This window comes from Leopardus geoffroyi, chromosome C1, assembly GCF_018350155.1.
Source record: "Leopardus geoffroyi isolate Oge1 chromosome C1, O.geoffroyi_Oge1_pat1.0, whole genome shotgun sequence".
Classification (NCBI taxonomy): Eukaryota; Metazoa; Chordata; class Mammalia; order Carnivora; family Felidae; genus Leopardus; species Leopardus geoffroyi.
Window position 1 is genome coordinate 127,345,119 of NC_059328.1, and position 16,506 is coordinate 127,361,624.

Consider the following 16,506-nt stretch of genomic DNA (forward strand, 5'->3'; position numbering starts at 1 on the left):
CAGCCAACTGAGCCACCCAGACACCCCTCTTCTGCCTATTTCTAAAACTAGTCCTAAAGCAACTTAAGTTGCTTGTTAAGTTCAGCTGAAATTTATACTTTGATGGTTAATCTGCCTATTGGAATTTTCTGTATCAATTTCATATGTGGCAGCAGTGGGTCTGTGGTAATGAGCGTCAGCTTCAGATGATATAGATAATGCTGAAATTAATTATTTTTCTGCTTTTCTTAAAGCTATACTTCTCTTAGGGTCTATTTTTATTTAAATCCAAGTTATTTAACGTAAAATTTAGTAATAATTTCAGAAATAGAAATTAGTGATTCATCACTTACATGTAATACCCAGTGCTCATCCCAAGTGTCTTCCTTATTGCCCCTCGCCCCTTTAGCCCATCCAACACCCTGCCAGAAACCCTCAGTTTGTTCTCTGTATTTATGTCTTTTATGGTTTGTCTCCCTCTCTATTTTTATATTATTTTTGCTTCCCTTGCCTTATAATCATCTGTTTTGTATCTTAAATTACACATGACTGAAATCAATATATTTGTCTTTCTCTGACTTATTTTGCTTAGCATAATACACTCTATTTCCATCCACATTGTTGCAAATGGCAAGATTTCATTTTTTTTTTTTTTTGATCTGTGAGAAATATTCCATTGTGTATATATATATACCACATATTCTTTATCCATTTATAAGTCCATGGACATTTGGGCTATTTCTATGCTTTAGCTATTGCCGATAGTGCTGCTATAAACATCAGGGTACATGTGCCCCTTCAAATCAGCACTCCTGTATCTTTTGGATAAATACCTAGTATTGGAATTGCTGGGTCATAGGGTAGTTCTATTTTTAATTTTTTGAGGAACACCCATACTGTTTTCCAAGGCGGCTGCACCGCCACCAGCATTCCCACCAGCAGAACAAAAGAGTTCATCTTTCTCTACATCCACACCAACACCTGAGTTGTTAATTTTAGCCATTCTGACAGTTGTGAGGTGGTATCTCATTGTGGTTTTGATCTGTATTTCCTTGATGAGTGATGTTGAACATCTTTTCATGTGTTGGTTAGCTATCTGGATGTCTTCTTTGGAAAAGTGTTCATGTCTTTTGTCCATTTCTTCACTGAATGATTTGGTTTTTGGGTGTTGAATGTGATAAATTCTTTGTAGATTTTGGATAACCCTTTATCTGTTATGTCATTTGTAAATATCTTCTCCCATTCTATCGGTTGCCTTTTAGTTTTGCCGATTGTTTACTTCACTGTGCAGAAGCTTTCTATCTTGATGAGGTCCCAATAGTTCATTTTTGCTTTTGTTTCCCTTGTCTCTGGAGACATGTCAAGTAAGAAGTTGCTGTAGCCGAGGTCAAAGAGGTTGTTGCCTGTTTTCTCCTCTAGGATTTTGATGGCTTCCTGTCTTATGTTGAAGTCTTTCATCCATTTTGAGTTTATTTTTGTGTATGGTGTAAGAAAGTGGTCCAGGTTCATTCTTTGGCATGTCGCTGTCCAGTTTTCCCAGCACCACTTGCTGAAGAGACTGTCTTTGTGCCATTGGAGATTCTTTCCTGCTTTGTCAAAGATTAGTTGACCATACATTTGTGGGTCCATTTCTGTGTTCTCTATTCTGGTCCATTGATCTGAGTGTCTGTTTTTGTGCCAGTACCATACTGTCTTGATGATTACAGCTTTGTAATACAGCTTCAAATCTGGATTTGTGATGCCTCCAGCTTTGGTTTTCTTTTTCAGGATTGCTTTGGCTGTTCAAGGTCTTTTCTGGGTCCATACAAATACAGGATTGTTGTTCTAGCTTTGAAGAATTCTGGTGTTATTTTGATAGGGATTGCTCTTAGGAGCTCATCTATGAACTATTCATTTTTCATGGTTGTATTTATTCACTTATGTCCCTTGTATTACAATGGCCTTTACTCTGATAGCTGCCATATTGTTTACTGAAATAAAGTTGATTTTCATCCATTTCTTACAGTATTTTGTCAACTAAATACATTGGTGGAACCTAGTATTTTTAAATGTTTGTTCCTACAATTAAATTAATGACAATAGATACCTTTAAAAAGGACCTTATCTTCCTTTAGGGATTATTTTACCCACAAATGTGAATGGTACTTAATTTTTTTCTGCTTGTTCCTTACTCTTTTAATAATATCCTCATCAGTTAGTTGTTTCCCAAGGACAGTAACCGTAAGATAGGAACTGAACTGAAGGTGAATAGAACTCAAAATCATTTAACCAGTACCTTTCAACATTACTCAGAGCTGCTGGATACCCAAGCACATGTACATTAGCAGGCATTTTGTCTAACATTTCGACTGGTGACTCTCTAAGGTTTTCAATACAGTGTAACCTCAGTTATTTGAATGCTATGAATGATGTCAGAAAGCTTTAGGGTTCTCTTTATCAATATAATCAAAAGTTTGGCTAAATATAATGTTTATGATGTACTTAAAGAAGAATGGATTGATAACATAATTACAACTAGACATTCAGATCATTGAAGTTACACTGTATTCTTATTTTATATCTTCTGGAATATGAAGAAGGTTGTAAATCAGAAAACCTTAGAGATCTGCTCCACATTGAATAAATGCAAACTTACCTTTTCCTCATAGGCAAATTACCCGCTCCAGCCTTGAACCAGTGGTGTTGTGGATGTCAACAACCCGGTGTCCACTGGGGTGTCTCAATGGAGCGGGAAGTTGGCGATTGCAGGGCAGTAAATTCAGGCATCTATAAAAGAAAGAGGTAAGACAGTCTTAAGGTTAGCTGAAATGCCTGCCAATGCTATTTGGTGTGGGAATCCAGCTGCTCTTAGAAAAGTTGCCAGGCCCTTGGTTAAACCTTAGAGTTGACCTTGGAATAACTCTTGCGCCCAAGTACAGACACCTTCAATAAAGAAAAATGACTTTGAACAGCTACAAAAAAAGTTGATATAAGTAAACGGTAATCCTGTGACAGAAATAACATACTACCATCTTCAGAACTAAATAGACAACCTTGCAAATTCCTACTAAAGAAAGCATTTTTTTTCTCATCAGTTTGGTCATGATGTTGTTTTTACTCTCGTTTTTGTTCTTCTTAGTTCTGTATACATATAGCTCTGTGTGGAGATCTGCCCTTCGTTTCACCTAAGTACGTTGTAAAATAAAGATTTCTTCAACTTACTTAGATAAGTTTTATTTTTAAATCTTGTTTTGCATAATTTGACAGGATATAGAAACAGTACTTTATTAAAAATTCACTAGGTTAAAACAAATATTCAGAAGCATTCCTTAAATATTCTACATAATGATATATATGGTCATGTTTGCTGAAGATGTTATTACTTAGGTTTATTTGGTTCAGAAATGTACTTGGTATTCACAGTATATTACATCACTATATAATACATATTTAAGCTATATTTAAAAACTACTCAGGGCTTCAGTTAACCTTTCTTTGTACCTCTAAATATATTTTTATGTACCATGTATTTCAAAAGAGTAATTCCAGTTTTATAACAGGATGTTATTAAGTCACAAGAGTATTAAATAAATTAATTTGTTGAAGCTGACAATATATTTTAGAAAGGGAAGTTTTACGTAATTTTGATTTTCCACGGACTACAACCTCATATATGTCTTCAGGATGTCATTAGAACTTGGCAACACTTCAGTAGAGGAAAGACCAATCAGCCATAAAATGTATTGTTATAATTTTATAATTATTACTTTAGGTTACAACTTTAACCTCCAAAAAAGAATTATTTCTTTTTTAACCTGTTTCAATTAATATAAATCAAAGATGTACCCTGTTATAATTAAAAATTCTTGGTTGCATTTGAAATTAACCTCTTAAGTTTTAGTTAAAGCAGCCACAAAAAATTTTATTACTTTCAGTTATATCACACCAAATGTAAGAATGTAATATAAGATACAACACTATACTTTATTCTTTTTCCCAGAATTTTTCCTTAGATTTAGAGGAGGCAATGCAAAGAGGATAAATAGGCTTTGAGTCTGCCATACCAATGCGCCAGCTGTGGCTCAGTCATCCACTTGCCCTTGACCTTGGACAGTTGCCTAAGCCATTTGAACCTCAGCTTTTTTCAGTAATATTTATAGTAATAACAAACTTCTACTGAGTGTTTACTTTTTAAGTGCTATTCATTTATTAATTCACTTCATTTTCAGAACAACCCTGTGAAGTAGGTATCCTGTAATTCAATTTACAAATGAGGAAACTAGGGAACAGAAAGGTTAAGTAACTTGCACAAGTCCTGAAGCAACTAAAGTGGTAAAGCTGAATATTTGAACCCAAGCAGTCTGATTCCAGAGCCCACAGTGTATTTTTCATATGGCCTTTCAGTCATAACATAGAGCAGTTAATACCTTCTCATAAGATTATTATGAAGAGTAAATGAGATAACATAAATATTAATTATTAGTGGCACTAATGAGTGGTAATTTGCATTGCTTTGATTACTTTTCATAACATGTTGTATTTAACTTTTCTGTAAATATTGTGTACTATCTTTCCTGTTCCCTTTGTGGTTTTTTTAGACCTGATCAGAAATTCAATGAACATATTAAGGATGATAAAGGTGAAGACTTTCAGAAACGATATATCCTCAAGAGAGACAACTCCAGCTTTGACAAAGATGATAACCAGGTAATCTGTCACAACTGCAGCTTTTTTCTAGGTGCAGGACTTATCCCAACTGATCATTTTCCCAAGAATTAATTGTTTTCGTTCCTTTAGATGAGAATACGTTTGAAAGATGACAGAAGGAGCAAATCTATAGAAGAAAGAGAAGAGGAGTACCAGAGAGCCAGAGACCGAATATTTTCCCAAGATGTATGTACTGATTTATATTTAGATCTCACTGTTAAAATATATGCTAATTGCATTAGAGGGGGGGGTCACTCCTTTTATAATCTATTGATCATTTATTTGTAACCGTATCTGTTATATTTAAAGTCACTTGTTAGAAATACTGAGATCCATCTTGTTCATGTTAATAATTTAATAGTTTATAAAATGCTACATTGCAGCAGTTATATAAATATTTCAAAAACTGCATGCTTATAGACTACAGAGTGGCAGTGTTGAACTGAATATATAGTTAGTATAATTTTTTTTCCTTCCAAACTTCTCACAGATTTGAGATTTTTAGAACATTCATCATAGTCTACAAAATCATGGACTCTAAGTTCTACTTGGTAGTAGATTTTTCTCAATAAATAACTTGTTTCTTTTAAAGTAAAACTAATTTTTAGATTAATATTGTCTACTTTTTTAAGTGATTATGTGAAAGAAATCTTTAAAGTGGGTAATTATTTTATACATATATTTGAGAAGAGATTTAGTTTGGTCTGACCAGTGTCTGTTAAGCACCCATTCTGTTTAGTACTAGGTTTTATTCATGGATATATGAATGTATGTAATTTGTGTTAACATTGCCAGAGATGGAAATTTCAATGGTAAAAAAACAAAGAGTAACACTAAAATCCAAACTATCAGTTAATATTCGTACAAATCTTATTGACCACCTATAGTAGGTGCTGTGCTGGGCACTGGAGGACACATCCGTTTACACTTAAAATAAGTTATCCCCCAAACAGTGCTATATATACATATGGTAGATATTATCATTGTTTTTATCTTACGGATAAGGAAACTGAGGTTCGAGGAGGCTAAGTAAAGTAGCAAAAGATCATATAGCTAGAAAATGACAGAGATTGGGATTTCAGCCCAGGTCTGCTGTCCTCAGAGCCTGATAAACTAGATGTAATTCTCTCTGTAGCTTCTAAGATTGATGAGGCCTCTACCCCGATGAATAGCCAGGTAATGACAATACGATATGTGATGTAGGTGGAGACATGAAGGTAAAATAAGGGACATGGCAGAAAAGCATCACAAAACAGAACTCAGGAGTGAGAGGAAGAGTTAGCTTCCAAACAGAGACTCCAAGGGAGTGAAATGTTCCAAGTAGAGGGTCAGTATTTGCAGAGGCCCAGAGTTAAAGGAGAAGTTGACACATGAAGACTAAAAAATTCAGAGGAGCTGGACTATAGCCTACGTGACACAGAAAGTGAGGAAAGTTTAGATTAGAGAAATAAGCAGGAAGATGACTTGACCCAGGAAGCAGATGACCTGTCCCTGAAAGCTGGTTAAGGTGGTTGGGCCTTTAGTTAGAGCAGGAGGCAGCAAACTTTTTCTGTAAAGAGCCAGATAATTAATATTTTAGGCTTTTAGAGTCATGTGGTATTTTATTGCAACAACTCAAATCTACCTTTTTAATGTGAAAGCAGATGTAGAAAATACATAAATAAATGGGCACGGCTGTGTTCGAATAAAACTTTATTTCCAAAAACAGGTGGCTGACCATAGTTTGCTGACCTCTATGCAAACAGCGGAGAGCTGTTAAAGGAGGGAAGAGATGTGATAAGATTGACATTTTAGAAAGACTTTTGTGGCTTCTATTGTTTAAATTGGATTAAAAGGGCAAAACTAGTAGCTGGAAAACCAGTTAGAAGACTGTTATAATAATACAAGCAAAAATGGTGGTTGCCCGAGCTAAGTTCATAGCATTAGAACAGTTTGGTTCTGAGCTGCATTGAGGTATAGCTGCTTGCTTGTTCACTGCTACAGTCACAACCAAAGCACAGGTGATCAAAATGTTGAGTGAATGAGGTGGAATCTATAGATTGGTGTACACCTTCAGTATATAATAGTGAAAAGGGGTTCACTTTTTGGAAGAGATTATTTGAATTTCAGATTAATTTGTGCCCCAGAAATGAATGGCTTCTGTTAAAAGTAAGCATAGTGTGTCCAAGCCAAAAATAATTTCATTGTTATTTATTTATGTCCCCCTATCACTATTTTGGATTTTTTTCGCAGGGCTAAATGATAACTTATTAAATATTACTGCATGTGTTTTTTTGTTGTCATCACCAGTTTATGTATTTGACAAAAGCTCAACTTCTTATATCTCTTCTTTCTTTCTAGTCCCTGTGTTCCCAAGAGAATTATATTATTGACAAAAGGTGAGGGAATTTTTAACATTCATTTGTTAACTCTCTGATTGATGCTAATAAAAATAAAAATGTCTCATTAAAATGCCAACAGAATCCAAGACGAGGATGCTAGTAGTACCCAGCAGAGGCGTCAGATATTTAGGTATTGAAAGCATGTTTTCATGCAGTATTAAAAACTCAAAGCATTTTTTCTCTATTCTTTCCCCTTTTGTCCTATTAGCTTTTCAAAGTTTTCTTTCTAAATTACAGAGTTAATAAAGATGCTTCAGGGAGATCAACAAATAGCCATCAAAGCAGCACTGAGAATGAACTGAAGTATTCTGAACCACGACCCTGGAGCAGTACAGATTCAGACAGTTCCCTCCGAAACTTCAAGCCTGCTGTTACCAAAGCCAGCAGCTTCAGTGGAATCTCGGTCCTGACAAGAGGTGATAGTTCTGGGAGCAGCAAAAGCATAGGCAGGCTTTCAAAAACAGGTATAAATATTTGTCTAGAACTGTGCAGTCATAACATTCGTTTCCCTATTGCTGCCTTAGCTCTTTATTTATCAGATGGCTTCTGCAGTTATCCTAACATCTAAAATTCCTACCAGCAGTGCATTGAGCAGCTCCACAGTACTTCAGAGGTAATGGGTGTATTGACATTAGGATTCATTCTCTGCTCAAGAGAGATTTACAAACATCAGTTAAAGTAAAAATCCTCTCTTGTGACATAAACTGAATCAAGTTAGTTCAGTGAAATGTCATCTGTTGTTTGAGTCCCCAGAGGTGGTTGGAAATTCTCCATTGCTTATTTATAATTAGAAGGCCTGGTTTCTTACCTAGGATTATTTAACATTGGTTGCATTTTCAGCTAATACTATCAGTTATTGATTGTATTTTTCATGATAAAGTCCTTCATTTGCCATTCAAAGAATCAGTAAAATTGCTGAGAAGTTTCTGAGGATATTTCAAGAAAAACAATGTGATATAATTATTCTGAATGAGTGAAAATTTTAGTAACATCCTCATTGTCTTAGTTTCTTTGCTTTTAGGGTACCTTACATTTAGGCTCATAGATTTTCTCTTCACCTTTACTAACTGGGTTTAATACTAAAGACCCTCACATCTCTCTTAGGATCCTTGCAGATCTTTATTTGTATTCCAAAATTAGCTTTAAAAGTTAGCAGAAATGGCTATCTTTAGCCTATCTGGGTTATTGTAGACATAATGGTATTGTACAGGTAACATGGGAGAGATTTAGAGGTGGCCAAGTATTTTTTTATTAATCCTTTAAATTAAGGCTTATGAATTGCACTCATCACCCTTTCTTATTATAATGTGCATATTAAAAATATCTTAGTGTATATCATAGAATATTGCTAAAGATAGGTAAATTTTGTTAATATAAGAAATATGTATATGCACAAGATATGCATTTATTTGGGAAACAAGTCATCATAACAATAACTATGAGAAGATCATTTAGGAACACTGCTGAATTAAAACATTTTAAGATCGTGTCCTATTTATAATCTATATTCTCTTCAGAGATGAACCATTATTTAACTCTTAATAGGGAAAAATTATTTTTGGTAGAGTTTTTATCAGGGGTCATTTGGCACAACTTAAAATAGAAGAAGGCAGTCTGTATAAGTGTATCATATTTGTTTATTTCATTCATTAAAGAGTAATTCTCCATCCCAGAGTCAACTCTTACTTAAAACCTAGTTAACCATATACAGTTTAAAAATCTTTTTCTTTCTTTGATTGTCTTATTATCCAGTTTTAGCCATTTTACTGAAAGTCAGTAACATTTTCAGTCTCTGGGTGATAGAAAACGAAATAGATTGCAGGGATAAAAACAGCTAAAAATAAATTATCACATTTATTAAGTTTAGCAAGAAATAAATTTTAAAACTAATGCTAATATGAATACTCGGAATATTTTTCATGCTGTCTTTGTCCCTTGATATGATAAACAATTAAATGTTGACTCTATAGGAAGATGCTATGATTCTGAGCTTAAAATGGAATTCTGCAATGAAACTTCCCAATTGTGTCTCTTGATAGAGAATTTATCATTTTTGTTATCTCCTATACTACTCTTAATCTTTCTGTGTTCTTATAGATAAGGGGTTTCTGGTATAAGAGATTTGGGGCATTTGGCTGTGCTATGTTCTTTTTCCTGGGGAAAATTATAATCTGTGTATTCCTAAGTGTTAATCTAAAAGGTAAAATGTACATAAGTTTGTGCTTTGGGGAATGTGGGTAATGTGCTTTTTGTGGCTGTCTGTGGCTGTTGTTATTATAATCTTGCTTAAGTTGCATGCTTTGGCTATGACTTCTCTGACAACTTATGTGATCAGTTTGCTGTATTAAACTTGTTGATGATGGGGAGGGGAAGCAAAATTATATAGTAAATCAAAAATAGCCATTGCTTTTATGTGGTAACTGCATGTTATGTAATGTGGATTTTATTGTTACATATTTAAAGCCTTCGTTTTTATATGAGGTTTAAAAAATCCATATTTTTCATTACTCCTCCCTAGGTTCTGAGTCTTCTGGTAGTGTAGGGTCATCTACGGGCTCTCTTTCTCACATCCAGCAGCCTCTTCCAGGTACAGCTCTCAGCCAGTCTTCTCATGGCGCACCTGTCGTCTATCCAACTGTCAGCACTCATAGCTCTCTTTCCTTTGATGGTGGCCTAAATGGGCAAGTCGCATCTCCTAGCACTAGCTTCTTTTTGCTTCCCTTGGAAGCGGCAGGCATACCACCTGGCAGTATTCTGATCAACCCACAAACAGGTTGGTATCGAGAAAAAGGTGTTTATTTCAGTTGAGATATCAGGAGTTACTGAAAAATAAAAACTGTGTATTAAATGTATTATTTGTATATGTGTTAATTTTTTATTTTTCATGAGTAATTAGCATTTTCCCTAGAACTTTAATAAAACATTTCTGCTAGAAAATGTTACAAGATATATTTATATCAGGAAGTATTTTCCTCTTTGTGACATCCAGACATCACCTTTAAGGCTAACCATAATTGAAAAATGGTTCATTTCTTAGAAATGAGACAATGACCATTGAAAGAGCTTTATTTGATTTAAAAAAGTAAAAATTATCCTGGGGAAAATAGTATGCATTTCATGAGGAAGGAGAAAGTAAGCAGCTCTTATTCATTATAGAATGAAGGAGAAAGAACATATAAGTTATTGTCCTTCTGAATATAGTAATTGTTTTCTCCTAAGGAAAAGGTAAGGCACATTTTATTATTAGAAAAAGGAAATAGGTAGTCCTTATGAATTAATATTGAAGACACATATTCTTTGCAGTTAGGTAATAATTCTCATCTTTTCAGCATGTATTATGTATCATGTACTGTGTTAGGTGCTTGAAACACATTACTTATCATCATTACAATCTTGGTAGGTGAAGTCCCCATTTACGTGTAAGGAAACTAAACTTCAGAGAGATTAAGAAACTGCAGTCATGGGGCGCCTGGGTGGCGCAGTCGGTTAAGCGTCCGACTTCAGCCAGGTCACGATCTCGCGGTCCGTGAGTTCGAGCCCCGCGTCGGGCTCTGGGCTGATGGCTCAGAGCCTGGAGCCTGTTTCCAATTCTGTGTCTCCCGCTCTCTCTGCCCCTCCCCCATTCATGCTCTGTCTCTCTCTGTCCCAAAAATAAATAAAAAACGTTGAAAAAAAAAAAATTAAAAAAAAAAAAAAAAGAAACTGCAGTCATAATACATTTCATTATGCATGTTGTATGGGCAAATATAGAAAACATCTTTTAAAAGATCACATGAAGTCTGGTCTCTATTCAAAATGTTATGGCGCAGTAATTTTGTGAGAATGAGAACAACCTTATAAATCATTTGATAACCTTTCTTAGAAATTCGTACACTTAACTCATGTGGTCACATCAGCACGGCAGTAGTTGGGCAAGATAGGTACAGGCGAGAGTGTCTCTGTGTGCTCCTGAACCTTTTCTTTTGTTTGTTGTAGAGAAGACCATGGCTTGGAACTCATTACCTTCAGATTTCTTTGCATCTGTTTTTTAAGATAAAGTATTGGAACATTTGTTTCTATTAGAAGAAATGAATAACTGACTATTCAGAAATTCCGTTTTTGCTTAATAACCATTATCTTCTTCTCCTTGAGATTTATTATATTACTAAACTTCTTGTTTTTCTGGAGCAGGATATAAGATGACTTAATATACTATTTACTATTACTTTTCATTCAAAACATTTTAATGATTTTTCAATGATATGAAAGATTCTACTGAATAGGAAATTATAGAATGAGCAACAGATCAACCTGTAATTGAATTGTATTCTTAATTTTAAATGAGTCCAAAAGTGATCTCTCTGCTTTTTGAGGACAGCATTACAACACATCCAACGTTTTCAAACGGACCTTAAGTTACTTTTAAGCATGCTTCCAATCATATCTTCTCTACCATTTTTGTCCAAAATTACATAACAATCAACAAATACCCAGCATTACTTGTTTTCATATAACTAAATTATCAAGAAACTTAATGAAAATTATTTGAATTTGAAGGACTTTTCCCACTTGATATCAGTGGAACAATGTATTCTTCTCTCCCCACAATTATTTTATTATGTCATAAGTTTCAGAAAGCAAATAGGGGGTTTTACCATGGAAGAAAGGATATTATTAAGACAATTTTTAACAATTGTTCAGTCAGATTTCTCTTAACTTCTCTATTCTTCCCATTCTAAATGGGTATCATAGTATATTTCACATAGTCCCTTTTTTTCTGTTCTTTTTTTTTTAAATAATGTAGTGTATAGTGTAAGGAAAAATACTAATCTGTGTATCTGTTTACCTCTGCTTTGAAAAAAAAAAAATTCTGGAAGAAGGGTATCCAAATTGTTAACTACAGGATTATGGGGGGATTTATTTTCTTTCGATCCCTATTTATTGGTTATTTTCCCACAATAAAAATATTTTCATAATAAGAAAAAGTTGTTCAGAATGTATGTGTAGAAAAGAGTAAAATTCATTTACTTAGGCACTCCAGATATCCCCCCAGTAATTAGTAAGCAATAACAATAAGCCTCTAAATCAATATTAAAGGTTTTTTTCATACCTGTGAATCAAGCTCACTAGAATTAAAAAATTATTTTACAAAATTCTTCAGAGTTCACAACTTACAACTTTAGAAGTTATAAAATAAGGACTCTGCCATCAAGTCCATGATTTGAAATTTGAAGCTGGCAAGCATTTTTAATTTTCATCCAGTGTTAATTTCACTAATTAAGCATATGCATTGTGGTCTATAAATTAGCTCTTTCTCACTACGTAATAGAGACTAATTAATAACGTTCCAGTATCCCAAAGTCAAGAATTTTTTCTTAAAACTGAAACCATTAAAGCACTACAGGACCACAGTCCTATAACTGAATCCCAGAGTTTTTCGAAAAATGCTGTGTATTACAAAATAACTCCAGGAGGTTTTAGAGCAGCACCTACATAGTAAAACACTGCAGCAGAATTTTCAAATATTTACTCTGTGAGAAACTTAACAGAAGACCATGGGGGAAGGGAAGGGGAAATAATAGTTACAAACAGGGAGGGAGGTAAACTACAAGAAACTTAAATACAGAGAACAAACTGGCAGGGGAGGGGGTGGCGGGGAGGGAAAATAGGTGATAGACATCGAGGAGGGCACTTGTTGGGATGAGCACTGGGTGTTGTATGTAAGCCAGTTTGACAATAAATTATATTTTTAAAAAATGAAAAAAAAATTTACTCTAAGTGAGAAAAATAAAGACTATTAAAATAGGCTCAGGTAAGGTCACACTTTGTTTCCTCTGCTAAGAAAATCTTTTGGTCTTCAGAAACTTGGCTTTGGGATTTTGAGTAAGGATTATAGACCTGTGTTACAGATTGTTCATAGAAATGACCTGTGTTCGGTCTCAATTGTAAATGGTTTTTTTCCCTCCTCTTATAATTTTTCAGGTCAGCCCTTCATAAACCCAGATGGAAGTCCAGTTGTGTATAATCCTCCTATGACTCAACAACCTGTTAGAACCCAAGTGCCTGGACCTCCACAGCCACCTCTGCCACCCCCACCACCTCAACAACAAGCAGCTAATCACATTTTCTCACAGGTGCACATATCCATGATTACATAATGCTAAGTTCACCTCCCTTTATATATTTGGGTTTAAACTCACTAATTATAATTATAATTGGGCTAGCCCAAGTATCTCTTAGAACTTTAATATTCTGCACCAGTGATGTCCCGCTCCGTTTGTAGGAAGAGAGGTTAACTTCACAGGATTTTCAGCTAATAAATACAGAATATATATTGGAAAGAAGGAAATTTCGTATCTCATGAGCCTATGTGGTGAGTATGTTCTCCGTATTCTACAACAGCAAGAGATGGACAAAAGGAATAAAAAGAAAACTAAGATTATCCCAGTGAGCTAATACGTAAGTTGTTCTAAGGTTCAACAGATCAAGAAGATAGAAGAAACTTAAGTTGCTCAAGTTCGGCAAGGTACTTTGCATCCCACCTATTCTACGAAAGAGGGAGGCAAAAACATTCTGAATTAGAATTCACAGAAGCACTCTTAATAGTATCTTGAATTTGTAGAAATGTTTAAAGTTTGCACATACACTTTCACATTCTGGCTATTCCCATATAGATGTATTATTCATCCTTGGGGAACTTGATTATCCCAGTGTAAACTCATTTACTTTTGTTCTTTTAAAGGTTGTATAACATATCAAAGACAGCTTGTACAGTTAGTTACACCTCTTTTTCTCCATAAGACTATCTAAATATTCCATTGGTGAGAACTTGTAGAATACTTTCTTATGAAAGAAGTATGGAGATGAACTAGGGAAATTTCGTTAATTTTATTGGCAAGTTATATTGTTGGTGTAGTGCAAGGGTAAAGAATATATGAGCAGTGGTAATGTCATCAAATACTTTCAAAGTTTTGCAAATAATTGTGCCTCTGGCAATTAAGACTCCTAATATTGGGCAAGGTAGTTGATATAAAGTAGGATTTCTAGGTTTTTGATGTGCTTTTAAGACATACAAATCTGTGGGGGCGCCTGGGTGGCTCAGTCGGTTGGGCGACCGACTTCGGCTCAGGTCATGATCTCACAGTCCGTGAGTTCGAGCCCCGCATCGGGCTCTATGCTGACAGCTCAGAGCCTGGAGCCTGTTTCAGATTCTGTGTCTCCCTCTCTCTCTCACCCTCCCCCGTTCATGCTCTCTCGCTGTCTCAAAAATAAATAAACGTATAAAAGAATTTTTTTTAAAAACCAAACATACAAATGTGTGAAGAGGAAGTTGCCTAAAAACTGTTTCCAAAGACTCCCATATCCACTTCCCAACCCCATTTGATTAAAAATGCACAGGTCCACATTGGAGTACATAAAACGCCCTCCCTGGCCTTCTCTGCCTTGCCTTCATTCAGTTAGGTCCTGAAGTATTTCTCTTTCATCTTGTTGTCAGTTGCCTATGCCTTGCTACGTATTTCACCAGGAGCTTTATAAGACTGATTTTCATTTCATTCAGTGGAAATAGTATTTGTCTGGTGGCTTCAAAAAAGTCTAAGGATTCATCTATGATTATAAATTTCAGATTATTATCTCTTAGAAATAATTTTGTATGATTTAGATATGAGACTATCCTAAATAAAGGTGTAGATAGCTTAGTTTAGAAATAGAGCCTAGGGGTACCTGGGTGGCTCAGCTGGTTGAGGGTCTGACTTTGGCTCATGTCAGTGATCTCATGGTTTGTGAGTTCGAGCCCGACATCGGGCTCTCTGCTGTCAGCAAGGAACCCGCTACAGATCCTGTCCCCCTCTCCCTGTCCTCCCACCTCATTTGCTCTCTTTCTCTCAAAAAAAATAAACATTTTAAAAAAGGAATAGAGCTTTAATGGACTATAATTTGAAATCTCAGGATATGCATCAAACTTTGTGGTTGATTGTCCTGGTGTTGCTTCAGGTGTTTCAGGTAATTCATCATCAGATACCAAAATAGAGAATTGATGAACAAATGATACTCAGTAACTACTTTCTTTCTGCACTGAGATAATCCATCCATGAAGTTTCAAATAACCAAACAAAATAATAGTATGATTTCCAAAGCCTTCAGATGGGCTGCATTTCTCAAAACCAGTCACTTTTAAGTGGATATTGTTTTGCCACCATTTGCAATTTAAGTAGGAAAAGGAAGAGCTAAGGCTTTTCCTTTTCTAAGTGGTGTCAGAATTTCACTTTGAACGAGTCTTCCTGCCCACATTTGTCTCATTACCACTTGACACTCTCGGAGACATTAATTCATACCACTGATGCTCATCGGACTCCTCTTTCTTTTATCTTACAGCCGACTAAAGCTTTTGTTTCATCTGACACTTACATAGTAGGTCAAGATGTCTGGAAGAAAGTTATGTCTTAATGGTTGTCTGACTTAATAACACATTGAATAGCCTGTGCTTGGAAGTTCTAAAACCACTGCACCTCATTTAGTGTGATATGTGCTGTCATCTGCTAGGAAGCTTGCTAATTTCTAGTCAAGAGGTTAGTGAGGAACCAGTGGCTCTATAGATCCTTCAGTGTTTACCTTGTTTAGTACTTTTGCTTTAGTTCTAGATTTTTTGTGAGATTCTATTTTTTTCATTTTTTAGAAACTATTGTGTTGATTTTGTGGGGTAAGTGTAACTCACCATACACATCTGAGTTGTCATAAGACTTTCCCCTTATTTAGATTATTTCCTTGGGAAGCTTATTCAGTTCGCTTATTTTGCATTTTCAAAGTATTCTTTTAGGAAATACTGTCCAGACAGAGATTCGTGTGTATACATTTTAAGCAAAAGTGAGAGTTTTCGTTAGATAAAATGACCTGGGTTCCTCCAGTGCTTGCTTACATGGCTGTCTACAGGTCACTTATCTTAGTCTGACTGTCACCCATATAACATGGATTATGAGAGTCTTTAAGCCAGTATGTGTATTACCCTTTTGTAATAAACTATCTAATATAATATAAGACTGGGAAACTAAGTCAGATGCCACTATTAGCCTACAGATGGCCAGCTGTACTCCTTAAGCTTCAAAATGATTAAAACATTGTTCATTTTCTATAATGTCTGTTTTTGAGTGTCCCTGGGAAACATAAAACTTATCCTTTTTTTTCTGAAATGCAGAGTATATCATTAGTGAAAAAATTTCAGGTCACTAGTTTTTCAGCTCCACATGGCATCTACTCTCTCAACCAAAATTTGTAGTTTCAAGACAAATGTGTTTATCTTCCTTGTGTAAAAGAGATAAGTTTATGTGTGTACATGTGCCTGTATGTATGTGTGTGCTGTTCTTTAGGCTGTTACTCTTAGTGGCACCCACAACATATTGTACTTTAAAAACTGCTAAAATTAAAAAAGTAAATAAATTTTTTAAAGTGAAAATTGTTAGAATTCAGGCCCTATGGTCCCAAAAGA

General features: G+C 35.1%; 1 protein-coding gene across 33 annotated transcripts in view; it reads left to right on the plus strand.

The window, feature by feature from the left end:
* R3HDM1 (R3H domain containing 1) overlaps nt 1–16,506 on the plus strand; it is a 206,436-nt gene that overhangs the window by 104,467 nt on the left and 85,463 nt on the right. For 15 of the 33 annotated variants that reach the window (XM_045479648.1, XM_045479650.1, XM_045479655.1 and 12 more), the window contains 6 exons: nt 4,557–4,665; nt 4,756–4,851; nt 7,006–7,043; nt 7,126–7,176; nt 7,284–7,510; nt 13,008–13,159. In XM_045479648.1, the coding sequence (XP_045335604.1) occupies nt 4,557–4,665; nt 4,756–4,851; nt 7,006–7,043; nt 7,126–7,176; nt 7,284–7,510; nt 13,008–13,159 (673 nt within the window). Of the gene's footprint in view, nt 1–2,627; nt 2,761–4,556; nt 4,666–4,755; nt 4,852–7,005; nt 7,044–7,125; nt 7,177–7,283; nt 7,511–9,564; nt 9,820–13,007; nt 13,160–16,506 lie in introns of all 33 variants that reach the window. The other 18 variants (XM_045479635.1, XM_045479626.1, XM_045479629.1 and 15 more) reach the window with 5 other exon arrangements.